At 47.7% G+C, this 17,293-nt stretch overlaps 2 protein-coding genes and 1 long non-coding RNA gene across 4 annotated transcripts; 1 reads left to right on the top strand and 2 right to left on the bottom strand.

Annotated features, from left to right (window-relative positions):
- Nucleotides 1-2,973: 2,973 nt before the first annotated feature.
- On the bottom strand, nt 2,974-4,856 carry LOC109435925 (NKAP-like protein). The gene has a single exon (XM_019714139.2). The coding sequence runs from the start codon at nt 4,854-4,856 to the stop codon at nt 3,288-3,290; it is 1,569 nt and encodes a 522-aa protein (XP_019569698.2). The 3' UTR covers nt 2,974-3,287.
- Nucleotides 4,857-5,216: 360 nt separating this feature from the next.
- On the top strand, nt 5,217-12,480 carry LOC141568661 (zinc finger protein with KRAB and SCAN domains 4-like). 2 transcript variants are annotated; one of them, XM_074319156.1, is made up of 5 exons: nt 5,217-5,618; nt 6,871-7,015; nt 8,666-8,748; nt 9,892-10,015; nt 11,167-12,480. In XM_074319156.1, exons 1-5 carry the CDS (start codon nt 5,217-5,219, stop codon nt 12,027-12,029), a joined length of 1,617 nt encoding a protein of 538 aa, XP_074175257.1. In that variant the 3' UTR covers nt 12,030-12,480. The 2 variants fall into 2 exon arrangements, with proteins under 2 accessions (XP_074175257.1, XP_074175258.1); XM_074319157.1 differs by lacking the exons at nt 6,871-7,015; nt 8,666-8,748.
- A 967-nt stretch (nt 12,481-13,447) lies between these two features.
- LOC141568669 (uncharacterized) lies at nt 13,448-15,074 on the bottom strand. Its single transcript, XR_012491867.1, has 2 exons — nt 14,025-15,074; nt 13,448-13,844 (listed from the first exon to the last, which is right to left on the bottom strand). It is a non-coding gene; the product is annotated as an uncharacterized LOC141568669 (long non-coding RNA).
- Between the last annotated feature and the right edge of the window lie 2,219 nt (nt 15,075-17,293).

The following is a 17,293-nucleotide window of genomic DNA, read 5'->3' as shown; positions in this document are numbered from 1 at the left end:
TATATCCTAATTCACTTACTTCTCCTTTCAAACTCCCTACCATGGCTGGTGTCTTGAATGTCAGATTATCAAGGCTTTCATTATTGGCACTGCATTGGATAACCCATGAAAATTAAACCCTTAATGTATCTTAAAAAAGAAGAGGTTGTTTTTAAAAAAAAAAATTCAAGTTGCGCAATTTTAAGTAGTCTGTATCTTTTGGAAGGGGTAGAGGTAGATAAGGTGAGAATAAATCGTAGTACCGTTTTTTACCAGGACAGACTACATATCACTAATGCAAATCAATTTTCAAACCTGAGAATCCTGGTAGGCCTTAAAAGGCAATATGATAAAGAGTCTGCCAGACAGAGCAATTGAAAAGTAAAATAAGAGGGGGTAATATATGCAATATATGTGATGAAGAGTTAATTTATTATTTTAAAAGTTCTTATTGTAAATAAGAAAAAGATCACAATCCAATAGGAAAATGGACAAGGGTTATAATGTGGGTAATTCACATATACACAAAAAGAATTACAAAGACTCATGTGTATGAAATGATGCTCAACTGTATTTTTTATCTAATTTTTTTATATTGGGGAATATTGGGGAACAGTTGTGTTTTTCCAGGGCCCATCAGCTCCAAGGCAAGTCATTGTCCTTCAATCTAATTGTGGAGGGCACAGCTCAGCTCCAAGTCCAGTCATTGTTTTCTATCTTACTTGTGGGTGGTGTAGCCCACCATCCTATGCAGGTATTGAACCAGCAACCTTGTTGTTACAAGTTCACGCTCTAACCAACTAAGCCAGCTGGCCGCCCTACCAGCAACTCAGTAGCAGCTCGTTGTCTTCAATCTACTTGTGGAAGGCGCAGCTCACTGGCCCCTGTGGTAATGCAACTGGCAACCTTGTTGTTAAGAGCTCCCACTCCAAACAACTGAGCCATCTGGCCACCCTCAACTGTATTCTTAATTAAAGAAAAGTAACATAAAAATGAAATCATTTTTCACCCATCAGATTGGCAAAGATCAAAAGGTTTAGAAGTACAATATCAGTAAGTGTGTAAACTGGTGTGCTTTGTTTGGAAGGAAATGTTGCAATATCTATTATAATTTAAAAGCACATACAGCTTAATAGTGACATTCTTAGATTTTCCTGACAATCCTATCAAAAACTTCCCCTATTACTGTCTCTAGCTCCTTACTTTCTTCATTACATACTACAATTTATACTTATTTGTTCACTTTTTAAAGTCTGTCTCCCCCAGTAGAATGTAAAATTCTGTGATGTAAAATTCTGAGATCAAGCCCAAGTTCTTCTTTGGTTTATTTCCAATACCTGCCATAGCGCCTAGCACATGGAAAGCACCTAATACATATCTTCCCTTTGATGCAATAATTCCATCTCTAGGTGGCCATTTTGGATATTCAAAGGATTCTTTTTGACCCAATAATTCTATTTCTAGATCAGTATGCTACGACAATACATTCATACATCCACAAAGATTTTCACTACAGTATTCTGTAATCACAACATATAGAAATCTCCCTGAACATCCAATAAAATATGGTCCTTGTGTACACTAGAATACTGTAAAGTCATTACAAAGAATGAGGTAGACTTACATGCTTTGCTGTAAAGCATCACCAAGATGTAGTAAGTGGAAAAAAAACACAAGGTATATATCCATGTATATAGTGTGGTATAGTTTGTTTCTAAAAGTGGAAATATATGTATTTAACAAGGTGGCTTTCACCAATGTTCCCTGACCTTCTTTGGGGGAAATCTCAAGCTAGTGTGGTCCAGTGTCAATCAAGTCACATACTGGGGTAAAGGTTCCCTTTCACATAACTCTGCCCTGCCAGATTCTAGAACACCATCCCCTCACTGTCAGCTCTATGGGGCTTACCAGACTCTCGAGCCTTGCAAAGTTGGTTATCCAAATGAGATTATTTGGTTAGCGTTGAAATGAAATCTCAATGTAAAGACAGATTTCACTGGATGACAACAAAGACCTTATCATAGACCATGAATGAAGCTCATTCTAAAGTCTTCTACAGCACAGGTGCTAGCTAGTATCTCAATGCTAACTCTCTTATCCACGTGGATCCCTCCTGATCTGGTCTCCTTTTCAGGATCTCTACCAATTGCCTCTTCCTTTATACCTTTTCATATTTTTCTTTCTCCTCCTAGTCCAGGTGGCACTAATCTACTGTTTTGAAGACTCAAGCACTCTGGATATCCATCTTTTCTCTTTCATATTTATTTTTTATGGATAAACCCTATGTGCCTTTAAATCAGGTATTTGGCTTCTAATAGTCAAGGCCAACCTTCAAGAAAATTTTGGCATTCAGTACATGCATTTTTTTTTTTTTTAATCATTCAAAACGGTAGTGGGTGTTTATTGGTTGCCTATCCCTTCCTTCCCAAATATTGCCCTGATTTCCGTTCAGGTATCCTTTTCTTCCCCATGCAGCCCATGAGCTGATAAACCTACAGCTCCAGAAAATATGCCATCTTATTTCCCTGGCAATGACATCTTTTTTGAGGGTGGGAATGTGACCTAAGCTAATCCAATTAGGCTGATTCTCAGAATTCTTGTTTTTAACACCAAGATGAAAATGTTCTCTTCTCTTTTCAGAGGTGGACCGGGAAATATTTAACCTAACTCAGGAGCATTGGCAGCCCTTTTCTTATTTAAGGGAAACCAACCTGAAGAGGAAAATGACCCATAGAGAAGAAAGAAGAAGCCAAAGTCCTATTATATTAAAGCCACATAGGTAACGAGTCTTCCTGCTGGACTTTTCAGTTATAATACATCAGTCAGTAAATCTCTATTTTTTTTTAATTTAAATTTAGTCTGTTAAATGCAACCAGAAGTAGACATTCAATTGAAACCTTTGTTCTTTCCAGAATCTTGTAGTTCTCCCTGGGGTAAGTGAATGGCTCCAAAAGGCAACGAAGCCCTCAAAGAAAAAGTCAGGGCAACAAGGGGTGGGGAAAAAAAACCCTCAGGTTAATAGCATCAACTTTTATTCTACAATAATGGACAGATATGGAAGACACCAAAGAGATTTCTTTGGGGAGAAGGATGAAGGCCTTGAAGGTCATTTTACTGACTCTCCGCCTGTAGTGTTTGAATATTTTGAAAACCATGTGCACATACTGCTTTTTATGTTAAAAATTAAAAATAAATTGCTAAAGAGATGTCAAAAAGCAGCTTTTTCCTTAAGGACTTACTAACACAATAGGTACAGTAGCACCATAAAGCCTTTTAAAACTATTTTGGTCACATAAAATTGTTGTTGGTCAAAGTCCTGCTGTAGAACAAAAGTCCTCACTTGTCATTTTTGTCTTTCTGTACACCATCTCTCGGAAACTTGCTAGAATCTTATTCTCTCTGTTCTGTCTCTCTTCTTGCTTAAAGGATGCAAGAGCTCTCTTCTCATCGGCACTGTAGATTTGGTTCTCTTTACGCAGTCGCACAGCCTCCATTCTGCGATGCCTGCTACCACTCATAACATAACCTGAGCATTCAAATGAAGCAATCTCTTCACTTGTCAGCCCAATTTCACCTCTTCGTGGGATACGTTTTCCAACTTTTACATACTCAGCCATAGCTGCACCTTCACCTGGTAGCAGAGCATGGCCATAGTTCAAAGGTTTCTCATCTTGAGAGGTGTGTATTATGGGTGCTTCTGGACCAATTAGATCCATGGTACCTGCAAACTTTGAGTGCTCAATCCAGATATCTTCTGGCAATTCTCCTTCTGAATCCTTATAGCTTGAGTCACTGGGTTTCTTTTTAGTCTTATTCTTCTTTTTCTTGTTTTTTTCCTCTCTGTGTTTCTTTTTCTTCTCTTTCTTCTTGGCTTTTTTTGCTCTCCTTTTCCCATCATCTGAGCTCGAATTACTGTCAGAGTCTGAATTACCGTCACTGTTATCAGAATATTTCCTATATTTTCTTTTGGATTTTTTCTTTTTTTTGTTTTTTGAACGACTGGTCTTTATCCTTTTTCCTTCGGAGCTGGAATCTGAACTGCCCATCTTGTGAGTTTTCACCTTTTCATCTTCAACTGTGGTGTCAGAATCCGGCTCAGGAAACTTTGGAGACAGCCCCCACACCTCAGGAGCTCCCAACTCCCCAATCCTTTCTCTCGCTTTCAGCCTCCTCTGCCGATCGCTCTCTTCCTTCACCCTCTCGTCCTCTTCCGCCCACCGCCGGTCCCCCGCACAGTGGTGGTGACGGTCGTGGTATGCACCGCAACAGATCGAAGAAGACAAGAAAGCGTAGTTTCGGAACCTGGGCCGCTGCGGGGAGCGACTAAGCCGGTCAGAAGCGCCGACGCCCGACCCACCCCACGGACGCCTGCGGCCCTCGCGGCCGCGGGAGAGAGAGCGGGAACGACCGCTCCCGGACGAGGGGCGTCGCCGTCTCCAAGAGCCCGGCGTGTCCTCGGGGTAGCGAGACCGGGATACTGGCGCCATGAGCCGCGCTTTCACAGGCGACCACAGGGTCAACTCGGGACGGTTACCGCAGAGAACGCGGCCGGCGGACCAGCCCGCGCTCGCAGACGCGGTGGCCAGCAGCCAGGCGCGGATTCCGCTCTGGCCGGTTGCCAGGCGACGCTCCCTCCGCGCGTGGGCCGTGAGCCGGGGCGGAGGCTTTCCGTCCCCAGCGGGTAACGCCAAGTAATTGCGTCTGTGCTTAGAATTTACGTCCCGCAACCTGATCCCCGTGGGAACATAAAAAGAGGAATTCGCACCAATGACTCCCTCCGCTGTTCCCACAGTCCCGGCTCCTTTGATGTTTCCAGAGAAAAGGAAGGTGCTCCTGCTCCACTTTCGTCCGATTTTGTCGATTTCATGCCAGCTCATTAGTCAAGTTTACATCAGAGCGTTGGGGACCACAGCCGGACCTTACAGAGAATTTCCAATGACACAGAGCCTGGCGTTCTCTCGCCCTGCTGCCGCCCTGCAGTGGCGGTAGGGACACGGTCGCTGATGGGTTAACTCGGGACAACCACCGAGAGGAGCGTCCTAGAAAGCCCGGGAGGCGGCGATTCCCATCCAGGCCGCCAGGGCCGCCGCTGGCTTCTGGGGGCGTTCGGTCGTCACCACCTCGGCGTGTGAGGTTCAGGGTGGGAAACCAACGAGGGAGTGGAGGGGCACGACTGCAGCAGAACCGTGCGCGGCTGCGCCCAGGGTTGTTTTGGGCCCGATTGCACCCTGGCCAGCATGGCGACAGAGTCCAGACCCAGCGAAGCCCTGGGCACCCCGTCCACGGACGACCAGTTGGGGCTTCTTGTCGTAAAGGTGGAGGAGGAGGAGGCCAGTTGCAGCCGCAGCCCCGCTCCGGGGCCCGAGCGTTCTCGCCAGCGTTTCCGCGGCTTCCGCTACCCCGAGGCCGAGGGGCCCCGCGAGGCCCTGGGCCGGCTGCGCCAGCTCTGCCGCCTGTGGCTGCGGCCCGAGACGCACAGCAAGGAGCAGATGCTGGAGCTGCTGGTGCTGGAGCAGTTCCTGAGCATCCTGCCCGGGGAGCTGCAGGCCCGCGTGCGCGCGCAGCATCCGGAGAGCGGGGACGCGGCGGTGGCCGCTCTGGAGTCCCTGGACCGGCAGCTGCCTGAGCCCAGGCCGCAGGTAGAGCCGCGCTGTTTCCCCCTGAACTCGGAACGAGTGTGGGCGTTCCTTTCAGACCCCGAGGTGGCGGTGTGTGCGCCGTGAACCCCCTTGGCAGCGAGGTGTAGCCCCGGGCCCCTCTCACAGTGATCCTGCTAAACGTGTAAAGGAACATAGAGAGGACCACCGAAGAACACAGTTGGGCGGGACCGCAGTTAGCCAAGCGTTCCACAGATGCGTGGGAACGTCATATACGCATTTTCAGACGAGTGCACTAACTACTAGGCAGATCTCGGGACAGGTCCAGTAACGGGTCGTTTCAAGGTTCTAAGCGTGCGTGACTCGGACAACATTTGCCTGCTTGTGATGTGATGTGAGGACATGTGCAGTTTCTCTTGATGACAGAGTCCTGGGTATGCTTATGCCACGTGGCTCTGTTGCTTCTCTAGTAAAAATAAAGATCGATGTTTTTCCTGTGGGAGGGAGTCCAGGGACCGCAGATTCAGAACTTCTGGTGGAAAATGGGTTGACTTTGTCCTGCATCTTCTTGCGTATTTTAGGAGGAGGTTTCCTCTTTGCATTGTGTTGTGTCCTTGTCAACGTTCCTTCCGAGGCCGTGTGGCCAGATCCTTCTAACCAGTGACTGAGAGACCAGGGTTCTTGATGGGGACCTACTGCACCCGTGCCCCGTAACGGAAAAGTCATTTCGAGTCGCTTATCTCAGGCTCTTCATTCTTTACAGAGGATGTGGGAGCTGCACGTGAGAAAGGAATTTGAGTATAAATGTGTGGAGGGAAGCCTGCATTAACGCCGACATACCACACGCAGGGCCCCGTTAGGTGCTTTCACGTACGGTGACCTTGTTGACTGGTCCCCAGAAACCTGTAAGGTAGAAATTACTGTCCTCGCTTTTCACACAGGCAGAGCTGGGAGTGTTGTCTGAGGCGCCAGAGTTTTCACAGAAGTACAAATGTTATAACGAGGGATCAGAGAGTTATGGTTAAGAGCACGGACTCTGGAGCCACAGCGTCCGAGCTCCCATCGTGGCACTGCCACTTGCAGCTGGGTGACCTTGGGCAAGCTACGGAAACTCTGTACCTCAGTTTCCCCATTACAAAAATAACAATAATACCCAGCTCAGAGGGTAGTTGTTTGCGTTGAGTGGATTAATATTCGTAGAGCTCACAGAAGCAGTGCCTGGAAAAGAGAAGATACTAGGACGTGCGGAGCACGATAGAAGTGTTTCATGAGTGAATAAATGAATGACTTCCAGGTGCCAGGTGGTGACCTGGGGCAGCTGCTCTGTTGCAAGATGGCAGTGTTGACACCGGCTCGGAGGTCACGAAGTGCCCGGTTCCAGCCGATGAAGGCTCTGCTCGAGCACGAACGTGTGGGATCCCAGTCCCCACCAGACAGAGGTGAGGATTATCTCGCGCCGACCTCGTCCAGTTTCGCTTCAGGTTAGCGACAAGGCGCATCTGTTGCTGGGGGCTCCACGTGCCCAGCACAGATCGACCCGACTTTGAGACTGAGACGAAAAGGGAAATTTCAATCAGTGGTGGAGAGCCTTCCTCACCAAATCTGCATATAGTAAATTAGACTTCGTTAAGATGTGGGTTTGGATAGAATTGATTTTTTTAACAACACAGTGGTGTCCACTCATTTAACATATCCTTGTGGAGACCCCTATGTGGTAGTGTTAAGTCTGGGAATCTTTCACCCCTCAGAAAGACAGAGACACACACGACAATGCAAGTCACACAGCAAGGTTTATTTCCAGCTAGCTGGGGTCCCCGTCTCTGCCCGACGCAGCGGGTTTTAACAAAGGACCCCTAGCCTATAAAGCTAAGGGTTTTTGTAGCAGTTCTAAGGTGCTTAGTAATCACTAAAGTCTTAGGGAGTACAGTATGAACTTCAATTCTCACATAACTAAGACATTCTGTGATTTCTAAAGTCTTAGGGAGTGCAGATTGTGCTATGCTTCAAGGAGTTTACAATAGATACGTTTTAAAAGCTTCTATATCAGGAGATAAAATATCTGGTCTCTATGCCCACATCCTGGAACTAACAATTAGGCCATTAGGTTGTTTTAAGCTCAAGGCTGTTAGGCTGTTAATCTTACTCTGACTTTAAAGTAACAGTTTTTGAGCCCAGGGCTGCCAGGGCTGTTAACCCTATCTTAACCGTAAAGCGGCAGTCCTTATGCTAACAGTCCCTTACCGTAGCCGTACAGTAGGCGCCAGGGGCGGAGGCAGCATAAGACAGATTTCTTGCTGCCATGGAGCTTACATTCCGGTAAGGAAGATAGCACGTACATTCGTAATACCATTTTAGGCACCGGTAAAGGCCGTGAAGAAGATAAGGCAGAATCGGTAAAGCCAGCCGGAATAGTCCCGAGATTGTAGGACAGCTGCAGACAGAAGAGCATAAACCCTCGGTCTGTAACGAGAACAGCATGAAAATCACTCAGTAGGAAACTGCTCCGTGTTCCCGGGGTTCGCCCTGTGCTGTGAACACGTGGGTGGATTCCCAAGACACACGACACTGGGACACGCCAGTCACACCACGCAGTCCTTATTTCTAAATTATAAAAGTTCCCCTTCGCTTCTCGAATATGAGCAAGTTCTATATGAGCAGACACCAGTTTCCTCCTTTCTGGGCCCAGCTCTGTCTGGCTCCTCGAGGTTTTTAAAAGTAAAGCAAAAAGCACCCCAGAGCTACGAAAGGCACTGTAACACCACCAACAGAAATCCTCTAATCCCTTATCCCGGCGAAGATCAAGACTAGAGCATCTTCCAACGGAAGGCTCCGTTTTGTTTTCACGTTGGTTTCACTACACCATCCCTACCGAGCAGCCTGCCTGTTTCTGTAGTTTTCATCCAGCTACAGAGCACCTCACACGTTGGGGCCCTAGGACGGAGCTGGTGGGGTCAGGAATTCTGGAAAGGAGCACTGAGCAGGCACTTCCTGGCAGGAAGGTGCAAACCCAGCATTTGAACTTGGGTCCCACAGGCAGGGAGGCTGCATGCGAGGGTGTGGATCTCACCCAGGGCCTCTCTCCTTCCCAGCTCTGCAGGTGCCTGGGCTTGCTGTGGGCGGGCGCTATACAGCGCACGCAGTGGTGGCCGCCGGGCTCACCCCAGAGTCCCAGGTGAGCTGGAGCCCCTCTCCCTCTTCCGTGCCCTCCGTTCCTGTGTGCTGCCATGGGGTTCCACCCTAGACCCCAACCCCAGTCCTAGATGGGATTTTCATGTCTGCATCTGTGCCGAGGCTGTCGACCGTCTCCTCGCTTCTTTTTGGTGCCTGGCGGAAAGCTTTGTCCTGCTGTGTCTTTTTTCCTCCAAAAAGTAAAATTGACTTACACAGATGGTTAAGAGCTTCTGAACGCTTTGTATTATAGTCGATTATTAAGTAAGCAACAGGATGACAGTCACTTTATCACGATGACTTGTGATAGGCTGACTCATAACTAGGAGAAACCACTCCGTGACCGACGGCTGCTCTCTTCCCAGAGCCTTTTCCTGTTTTGTTAGTAGCTTGGGGGGCTGTCTGTGTTCCCCAGATCTTCCCTATTCTGTCTCTCTGGTCAGCTCCTTTTTCAAAGGGATTTTCTTCTTCCAGAAGGACGCTATAGCAAATCAAACTGAAGACTTTCTGTGATGGTGGTTTTGTTTGGTTCTGTTTTTAAAGTTTCTGAAAAGTGTCCTGTTAGTGAGCGATTAAAAACCCATGGCCTCCGCCTTCAAGGGACTTACACTTAAGGGGACAGATAGGGCATGTTCTTTTACCTAAACTTAGAAATACAGCCTGAACAATTTTTACTTACACTGGGTTTTAATTTGCTACCCAGTTCTTCAGGCCCTCGAAGAGAGTGTTTGAGGCTCTGTAGTGTCCATTTTCTTACCTGCCTTCTCTCCCCTCAGACCTCGATTTCGTTGTATTTAAAAAAATGAGTAACGTAAACGAACCCCCGCCCCACTTTGTCCCAACACAGCACAAATCTTCTGAAAGGTTTGGGTTTGGTTTCGTTTTCTTCACTGTGTTGGCCCTTATTTTCCAAACCGTTTCACTTTCTGGACTGTTTAGGTATTAAGGGAAGTACTTACCTCAATGCGAGTAATAGTTCTTTCCTTAAATGGCCCACGTGATTAGAGATCAGATTAAGTGGGTCAGAGGGTGCCACGCAGGCTCTTTTTCACAGGGCCCCTTTCAGGGGATGTTCATTCTTTGCGTGTGTCAGCTGTGGGAGTGATTTTGGACGAGAGGAACTAGGTGGGATTCCCTGTTGTTGCAGGGGCTGCTGAAAATGGAAGATGTGGCTCTCACTGTGTCCCCTGGATGGACAGAGCTGGATTCATCTCAGGTGAAGTCGTACAGAGATGAAAGGCAGGAGGACGGTGGCCCTCTGACCTCCCTGGGTAAGAGCGATGGGCACCGATTGCTCGTAAGGTTTCCTGGCTTCCTTTGTATTTGAACCAACTGGGCTGTTAGAAGCCACGGTTTGCATTCAGAAGCCTGTTATGGACTAGCTCTCTGACAGGGCTTTCCTCGCTGCCCTGTCAGTGTTCTAGTCGGGTTAAATGGGAGGATGCGGATACAACGCCTAGTACGGGCCTGGCTCATCGCAGATGCTAGATCAGCGTTGCTAGCCCTGAGCGAGGAGAGCTGCGGGGTCTCTTCAGGTCATGGGCCGGGGGACCATAGAGTGGGAGAGCTCGAAGTGTCTGGGAGACTGACGACGACGGAGCCTGACCTTGGAGATGAGCGTCGACAGGCACCCAGATGGCCTGGCTTCTGAGTTCACACAGCTCGTTAGTGGCACCGTGGGGGCTCCGACTCAGCTCTCTCAGTGCAGAAGCCAGTTCTATTTGGGGACCGTGCCTCTGCCTGGGATAAGGGCAGAGATGACTACCCTGTTTCTCTGAAAATAAGACCTAGCTGGACAATCAGTTCTAATGTGTTGTTTGGCGTAAAAATTAACATAAGACCCGGTCTTATATAACACCAGGTCTTATCATAAAATATGACTTGGTATATTCTGTTATATTATTATATATTATAGTACATTATATATTATATAGACCCGGTCTTATAGTAAAATAAGATCAGGCCTTATATTAATTTTTGCTCCAAAAGACGCATTCGAGCTGATTGTCCGGCTAGGTCTTATTTTCAGGGAAACACGGCATGCTTTTCATCGCTCAGTGACTAATCTCTGAGTTCCATTGCCTGTTTCTTACAGAAGCCCTTCCCTCGCCTTGCCTGCTACCACCTTCTGCCCAGCCATTTTATCATCCAGCCCTAGGTGCATGGCCCTGCCTCACTTTCCTTAGAACTTGGAGCCTCTGCATGTGTCCCCAGTGCAGTCAACTCCCCTTCCCTCCATTCTCAGCCTGGACCCTTCTTCCTCCGAGCACCCCTTCCTCTTCATTTCCATCCTGATTCCTGTACTGAAATCCTCATCCACGGCTTATACAGACCTCCATAATTCCACCTCCCTGGGACTCATCTGAGAGCTTTTTTCCATGGCAGGGCATAATTGATAGTTGCTCGTCATTTGGTATTTCAGGTGGTGAAATACAGACTAAGATCAGGGAATTGCCTCGAGATGAGAAACATCCAGAAGAGGAGCCTGGGCAGACCCCGCGCTACCTGGGTGAAGCCATTGCCCAGATCCCTGCAGGTGCAGAACCTGGTGAGCAGGAGGGCAGGTTACACAGAAAGCAGAAAAGCCCCACGGGGAGGAGGCGGCACATCTGCCAGGAATGTGGGAAGAGTTTTGCTCAGAGTTCAGGCCTGACTAAGCACAGGAGAATCCACACTGGGGAGAAGCCCTACGAGTGTGAGGACTGTGGCAAGTCCTTCATTGGGAGCTCTGCTCTCATCATTCACCAGAGAGTCCACACTGGGGAGAAGCCCTATGAGTGCGACGAATGTGGGAAGGTTTTCAGTCACAGCTCAAACCTCATCAAGCACCAGAGAACTCACACTGGGGAGAAGCCCTACGAGTGTGATGAGTGTGGAAAGACCTTTAGCCAGAGCTGCAGCCTACTGGAACATCACAAAATCCACACTGGGGAGAAGCCATACCAGTGCGACATATGTGGCAAAGCCTTTAGGCGGAATTCACATCTCCTGAGACATCGGAAGATCCATAGTGATAAAAGCGTTCGGGATCCCGAACACGGGGAGCGCTGGGAGAGTCAGGGGACACTGGAGAATCACGAGGGGAACGTGGAGGCTCCCGTGTCTTATCGATGTAATGAGTGTGAGAGGAGTTTCACCAGGAGTAGAAGCCTTATTGAACATCACAAAATCCACACTGGAGAGAAGCCGTATCCATGTGATGCGTGTGGAAAAGGCTTCACCCGGACTTCATACCTTGTTCAACATCAGAGGAGCCACGTTGGGAAAACAATTCTGTCTCGGTGACCTACGTCATACGTGCCAAAGTTGAAGCCACCCTGGAACCCTTCCTGACTACAGAAACTGGGCTGGGGATGTATTGCCCCATGCACACCGTCAGGTGTGTGTGTGAGGGAAAATACAGCGCGTGGCTGAGATGAATTATCTTCTACATTCTAGAAGGTGACTAGAAAAAAACTCGTTGGAAAGGAAGCGATGTCTGGAAGAGGTAGGACCTCAAGTGATTTGCTCTCACCTCCTGGACTTCAAGGGCTTCCAGACTGACTCACCACCCCCAGCCATCACTTGATGACAGATCCTGGGTAGATGGCTGATTTGGGGTTGCTCTCTGACCCCTCATTTTGCCTCTGTGAACCCTTCACCAGTGGGTTGGATCAGTGACGTCTCTACCCCACCATTGTGCCTTGCATGTAGGTGCTACAAATGTTTATTAAATAGACCACTGCATTGACCTTCATTTCTCGGGAAATCTGGTGTCTAGATTTCTAGGGATTTCTATCTAAGGCCATTTTTGTTTGTCTAATTCTCTGAGGTTCTAGATTCTGGGTCAATTGAGTGCATTCATTGCCAAGTACACAGGATTGTCAGAGTAGGGGTGGAGGAATGCATATTTCTTCACCAGTATGTTCCTCACTTACAGTGAGAATGCCTGAAACAGCCTCTTGGTCATTAAGACATCTTGGAACAGCTCCATCCATACAACTCCATTCTCCAGTCAACATTAATTACGTTATTCCATATTAATATTGCTACTCTATGGGGAAGATTGTTCACATTCAGGTAAATAAAACTACATTTGTCTTGTCAGAATATGAGGATTATGAATTTTGTGAGGATCTGTTTATACTAGTAAGTGCTGTGTAAATCACCTGGAAATGCTGACATTGATAGAGGAATGGAGTAAATACTTTGTTAGCCAAAGCTCTATATATTGGAATGTCAATTGTTTAATGATAAAATAGAAACTATCTTTAAAAAGTGTCTGGTAACTGACAGTCTTGAACTTATCTTGTAATGATATCTTAAATCACGTTAGGTTCCACCTCAATTATTCACAGCTGAGAACTTCATCCACTTGGTAAACTCAATTTATCTACTTTTCTCTAAGCACCCAGTTAATCTCGTTGTTCCTCACGATATGCCAAAATTGGGTCTGAAGACTTTCAGTCAGCTTCATATACACAGTATCTATTTTGTACATTTCAAATGGCATTGCTACTACAGAAATGTTAAAGAATGATTACTTTCCTGGGAACTTTCTGTTGACAAATCACTTTCATTTCTGCTCCTTCTCACGCTTCTCACTTGGTTTCTGGCCTCAGCAATCCCTCGGTATTTACAACATCAGTCTACCACCTTGGAATCTGAACATAGCAAGAGTTCCTGGTCTCCTTTCCCAAGTAATGGCTGAACACTATGAGATGTCCCTATATATTTACGGACTTTATTAGAAATTGAGTCATCATGCAAAGGATAAATCCTCTGCACCTTTCCAAAGCCTTGCTTTTATTCCAATTTCTACGGTACTTCAAGATTTTCAAGGGTCTAGGAACAAAATCAGAACAATCCAAATGTCACTTATTTGTATAAATGTAATAAACCATGTGGTTATTCCATATGTCTGAGTGAATTCTTAAACAGATAACACATGGCGTTATTTCCAAGCTATTAGAAAATAAGTAGTTTCAGGTATTAAAGCATTAAAACTTGAACCATTTTCTCCCCTCTGCTCTCTCAGCAGTGAAGTCTCAGTGAGGTCGATTCTCCCAGAGGCATTGTCTCTTTAGAAAGGACTTCTTGTCTGTATCTGCAGGTTACCATCTGGAAACAAAGACACAAAATTTGACTTTTGAAGAGATGAACTGCCTGAGGAAACACTTCGTAGAAAGAAGGAAGCAGGGTCTTGTTTAATCACCAAAGTTAAGGAGGTGAAAAAAGCAGAGGGTACAAGGGTTCCTGGTGACCCACATGTACTTTCCCCTGGCAAATCTCCCTCCCTACCTCATGGTGGGGTTCATCGAGCTCCTCCACGTCCTCCAGCAAAATCAAAGCTTCGACCCCACTCTCTGGACAGTGTTCCTGCACCCACCCTGCAGCTCCCCAGGACAGAAGGACATAAAGGCTCCAGCACCAGCAGCTTCAGTGTCTGCTCCTTCGTGCTCACAAAGGCCTCAAGCACTGGTAGTAAAGTTCATGGCATCAGTTATGAGCCTCCCTCGATCCAGGGTCTCCTGGTAGCAGAGTCGGCAATAGCGCCTTTGGAGGGTTTCCCTTGCTGCGAAGTTCTGCGTTTCAGTCTGGATTCTTGCACTTGTAGGAAACTTTCTTCCTCGTTTCACTCCAGGACGCCGCGTCTCGTTTCCCTTTCTCAACCGGCCCCTCTAGGACTCTGCATCTCGTTTCCCATGTTAGGCCGCTTTAGGATTCCGCGCGTTGTCAAATCTGGTCGTTCGAGGGTTCCGCCCCTCATTTTGCCCGCCCCAGACCGTCTAGGATTCCACCACTCGTTTCTCACTCCGCCGCCCCTTCCCCCAACTCGCCACTCTAGGATCCTGCGTCTCGTTGCCCAGGCAGCGTGTTGCTCTAGGACTGCGTCTCGTTTCCCATGTCCCGCCGCTCTAGGACGCCACGTCACGTTTGCCCCCATCGCAGACCGCTCTAGGATTCCGCGTCTCGAGTCCCACGTCTGGCTCCTTTAGAGTTCTGCGTATCCTGTCAAATCGGACGGCTCGAGGGTTCAGCCACTGATTTCCCCATCCCCAGTCGTTCTAGGATTCTGAGTCTTCTTTCCCCACCTGTGCAGCGCTCTAGGACTTCCTTTCTTGTTTCCCATGTCCGGCCGCTTTTGGGTTCCACCGCTCCTTTGCCAAAACCAGCCGAATGGCGTTCCGTATTTCGTTCCCCCAAGACCTGCCTCTCTAGGACTCTGCATCTCGTTCCCCACCCTTGGTTGTTCTAGGGTCGCGCGTCTCGTTTCCCATGTCCGTCGCTTTAGAGTTCCGTGTCTCTTTTGTCAAATTCAGCCGCTGCAAGGTTCCGTTTCTCGTTTATTCCCCCCCCTCCCCCCCCCCACACACACACACGCCACTCTAGGATACTACATTTCGTTTCCGGGACCGACGGTCGCTCTAGGACTCCGTGTCGCTTTTCCAGCCCCTCTAGGATGCTTTGTCTCGTTCCTCCCGCCCCCCCCTCCAGCCGGCCCTTCTAGGATTCCGCGTCTCGATTGCCATGTCCGGCCGTTTTAAGGTTCCGTGTCACTTTTGTCAAATCCGACCTGTCGAGAGTTCCGCCTCACATTTTACCCGCCACTCGCTTCCCAACCTCTGCCGGCCAGTTTGACCTATCCGGCGGTGCTAGGGTTCCGCCTCTCTTTTGTGAAATACAACCGAGTAGGGTTCCGCATCTCGTTTTCCTAGTCCAGCCGCTCTAGGACTCTGCACATCGTTCCCCACCGATCATCGTTCCAGGGTCCATATCGATTCCAACTGTCGGCCGCTCTAGCACACCACGTGTCGTTTGCTCCCCTCCCACCCACCCGTCGCTATAGGACTGAACGTCCCGCTTCCCATGTCCGATTGCTTTAGGCTTCCGCCTCTTGTTCGCCAAATCCAGCCAGCTAAACTTCCCCATTCCATTTCCCAAGTCCGGCCGCTCTAGCACTTGGCCTCTTTTGGTTTTTTTCAACCTTTCTAGGATGACACGTCTCGTTCATGTGCCCCAGCTGGCCCCTCTAGGACGCTGCGTCTCGCTTCCCCTTGTCCGTTCGTTTTAGGGTTCCGTGTCTCCTCTGTCAAACACGGTCGCTCGAGGGTTCCGCCTGTCATTATAGCCCCCTTCCGGCCGCTCTAGGACTCCACCCCTCGTTTAAACCCCGGCCCGGCCCCGCCCTCCAACCCCCCGCCGGCCCCTCTAGGACTCCGCGTCTCGTTTCCCATGTCCAATCACTTTAGGGTTCCGTGTGTCATTTGTCAAATCCGGCCTCTCAAGGGTTCCACCTCTCGTTTCACCCCCGGCCGGTTCACTCTAGGACCCGCCTCTCGTCCCCCCCCCTCCCCCGCCTCCCCCGGCACCTCCAAGCCCCCAATCCCCGGTCGTTAAAGGATGCCTCCAGTTTCTCCACCCCGCCGATCTCTTTAGCAGGCCGCGTCTCGTTTTCCCACCGCCCGCGCTTGTCTCACCTTGGAATTAACCCCCCATTTCCTGGGCATCCAGTTCAACAAGTGAATCACATAACCAGAATTCTATGTTGTGTGTGTGTGTGTGTGGGGGGGGCCCATACACATTTTAAACTGAAAACATAGATGAAGCATAGGCCACTACCTATTGAAAATGCTTATTATAAAAATATCTGTTTTTCTTTTAAACCTCATACAAGGCCAAAATTAATAAAGATGAAATTCCATCCTCTCCCTCCTTAGTCTCATCTTACTTCCCCAAGGTAGCCACTGTCACCGTTAGCTTGGAATTTGTATGTATAATTCTTATTTCTCTAGAGATACCGGGTTGGTACAGAGATAAAGAGGCATTAAGCTATTTTATATTTAGTTTTTTCATCACTTATTTTAACATTTTCACTTCATATCTTAGACATCTTTATTGGTCATGTAGGTCCATCCCATTTAGTGGCATCAAGCACGATTTATTTCTCCTGACCCCTACATATTGATACTTATTTCTCTTCGTTCCTTCTCCTTCCCCCCTTTTCTCTTTTCCTTCCCTCCTTCCTCTTTTCCTTCCATTCTTTTTGTTTTATGCGAACCAGAATGGTGATATCACATAGATTAAACTAAGTTTTGTTTTGACAGAACCAGTGGTAAGAAACTACCTCGTATGTTACTGGAGGTTCAGTGATGTGTTCTAACTTCAAAACGAGCTCTGTAAATTTGTTTTCCTCAACCTAGCCATCTGAAGGCCGTTTGTAAATTGAAGCTTCATCCAAATATCCAGTAAGTGTGTAATCATTAAGAGCAGCAACACGAAGAAAATTTGCTCAAAATCCTGATCACTTTCTCCAACATACCTCAATTGCAAAACCTTTATTACAAACTTTTCTAACAAACTATACAATGGGAGTAAAAGCTCAACTTCTCTTGGACTTGAATAAACTTTAAATGTTGTCTTCCATTTCGTATTTGTATGAAATGCCCAAATGTCTCACTGACAGTTGATGAGGCTCACTGGTTTTATGTGTGCTTGTTAAGTAGGTCAACTGTAGGACTCAGGCGAGCTGCACTCTTGGGTCAAGTGGACAGCCCTATAGTTAAACA

The sequence above is a fragment of the Rhinolophus sinicus genome, linkage group LG14, assembly GCF_036562045.2.
Source record: "Rhinolophus sinicus isolate RSC01 linkage group LG14, ASM3656204v1, whole genome shotgun sequence".
NCBI lineage: Eukaryota > Metazoa > Chordata > Mammalia > Chiroptera > Rhinolophidae > Rhinolophus > Rhinolophus sinicus.
Note: the sequence above shows the minus strand (reverse complement) of the source record. Positions and strands in the feature narration are given on the sequence as shown.

Excerpts from the sequence above, each read along its gene's own strand:
- LOC141568661 (XM_074319156.1), top strand. The coding sequence starts at position 5,217 with ATGGCGACAGAGTCCAGACCCAGCGAAGCCCTGGGCACCCCGTCCACG. Across the intron at positions 5,619-6,870 it reads TGCCTGAGCCCAGGCCGCAG|GTGCCAGGTGGTGACCTGGG; the intron begins GTAGAGCCGCGC and ends AATGACTTCCAG. Across the intron at positions 7,016-8,665 it reads CCAGTCCCCACCAGACAGAG|CTCTGCAGGTGCCTGGGCTT; the intron begins GTGAGGATTATC and ends TCTCCTTCCCAG.
- LOC109435925 (XM_019714139.2), bottom strand. The coding sequence starts at position 4,856 with ATGAGCTGGCATGAAATCGACAAAATCGGACGAAAGTGGAGCAGGAGC.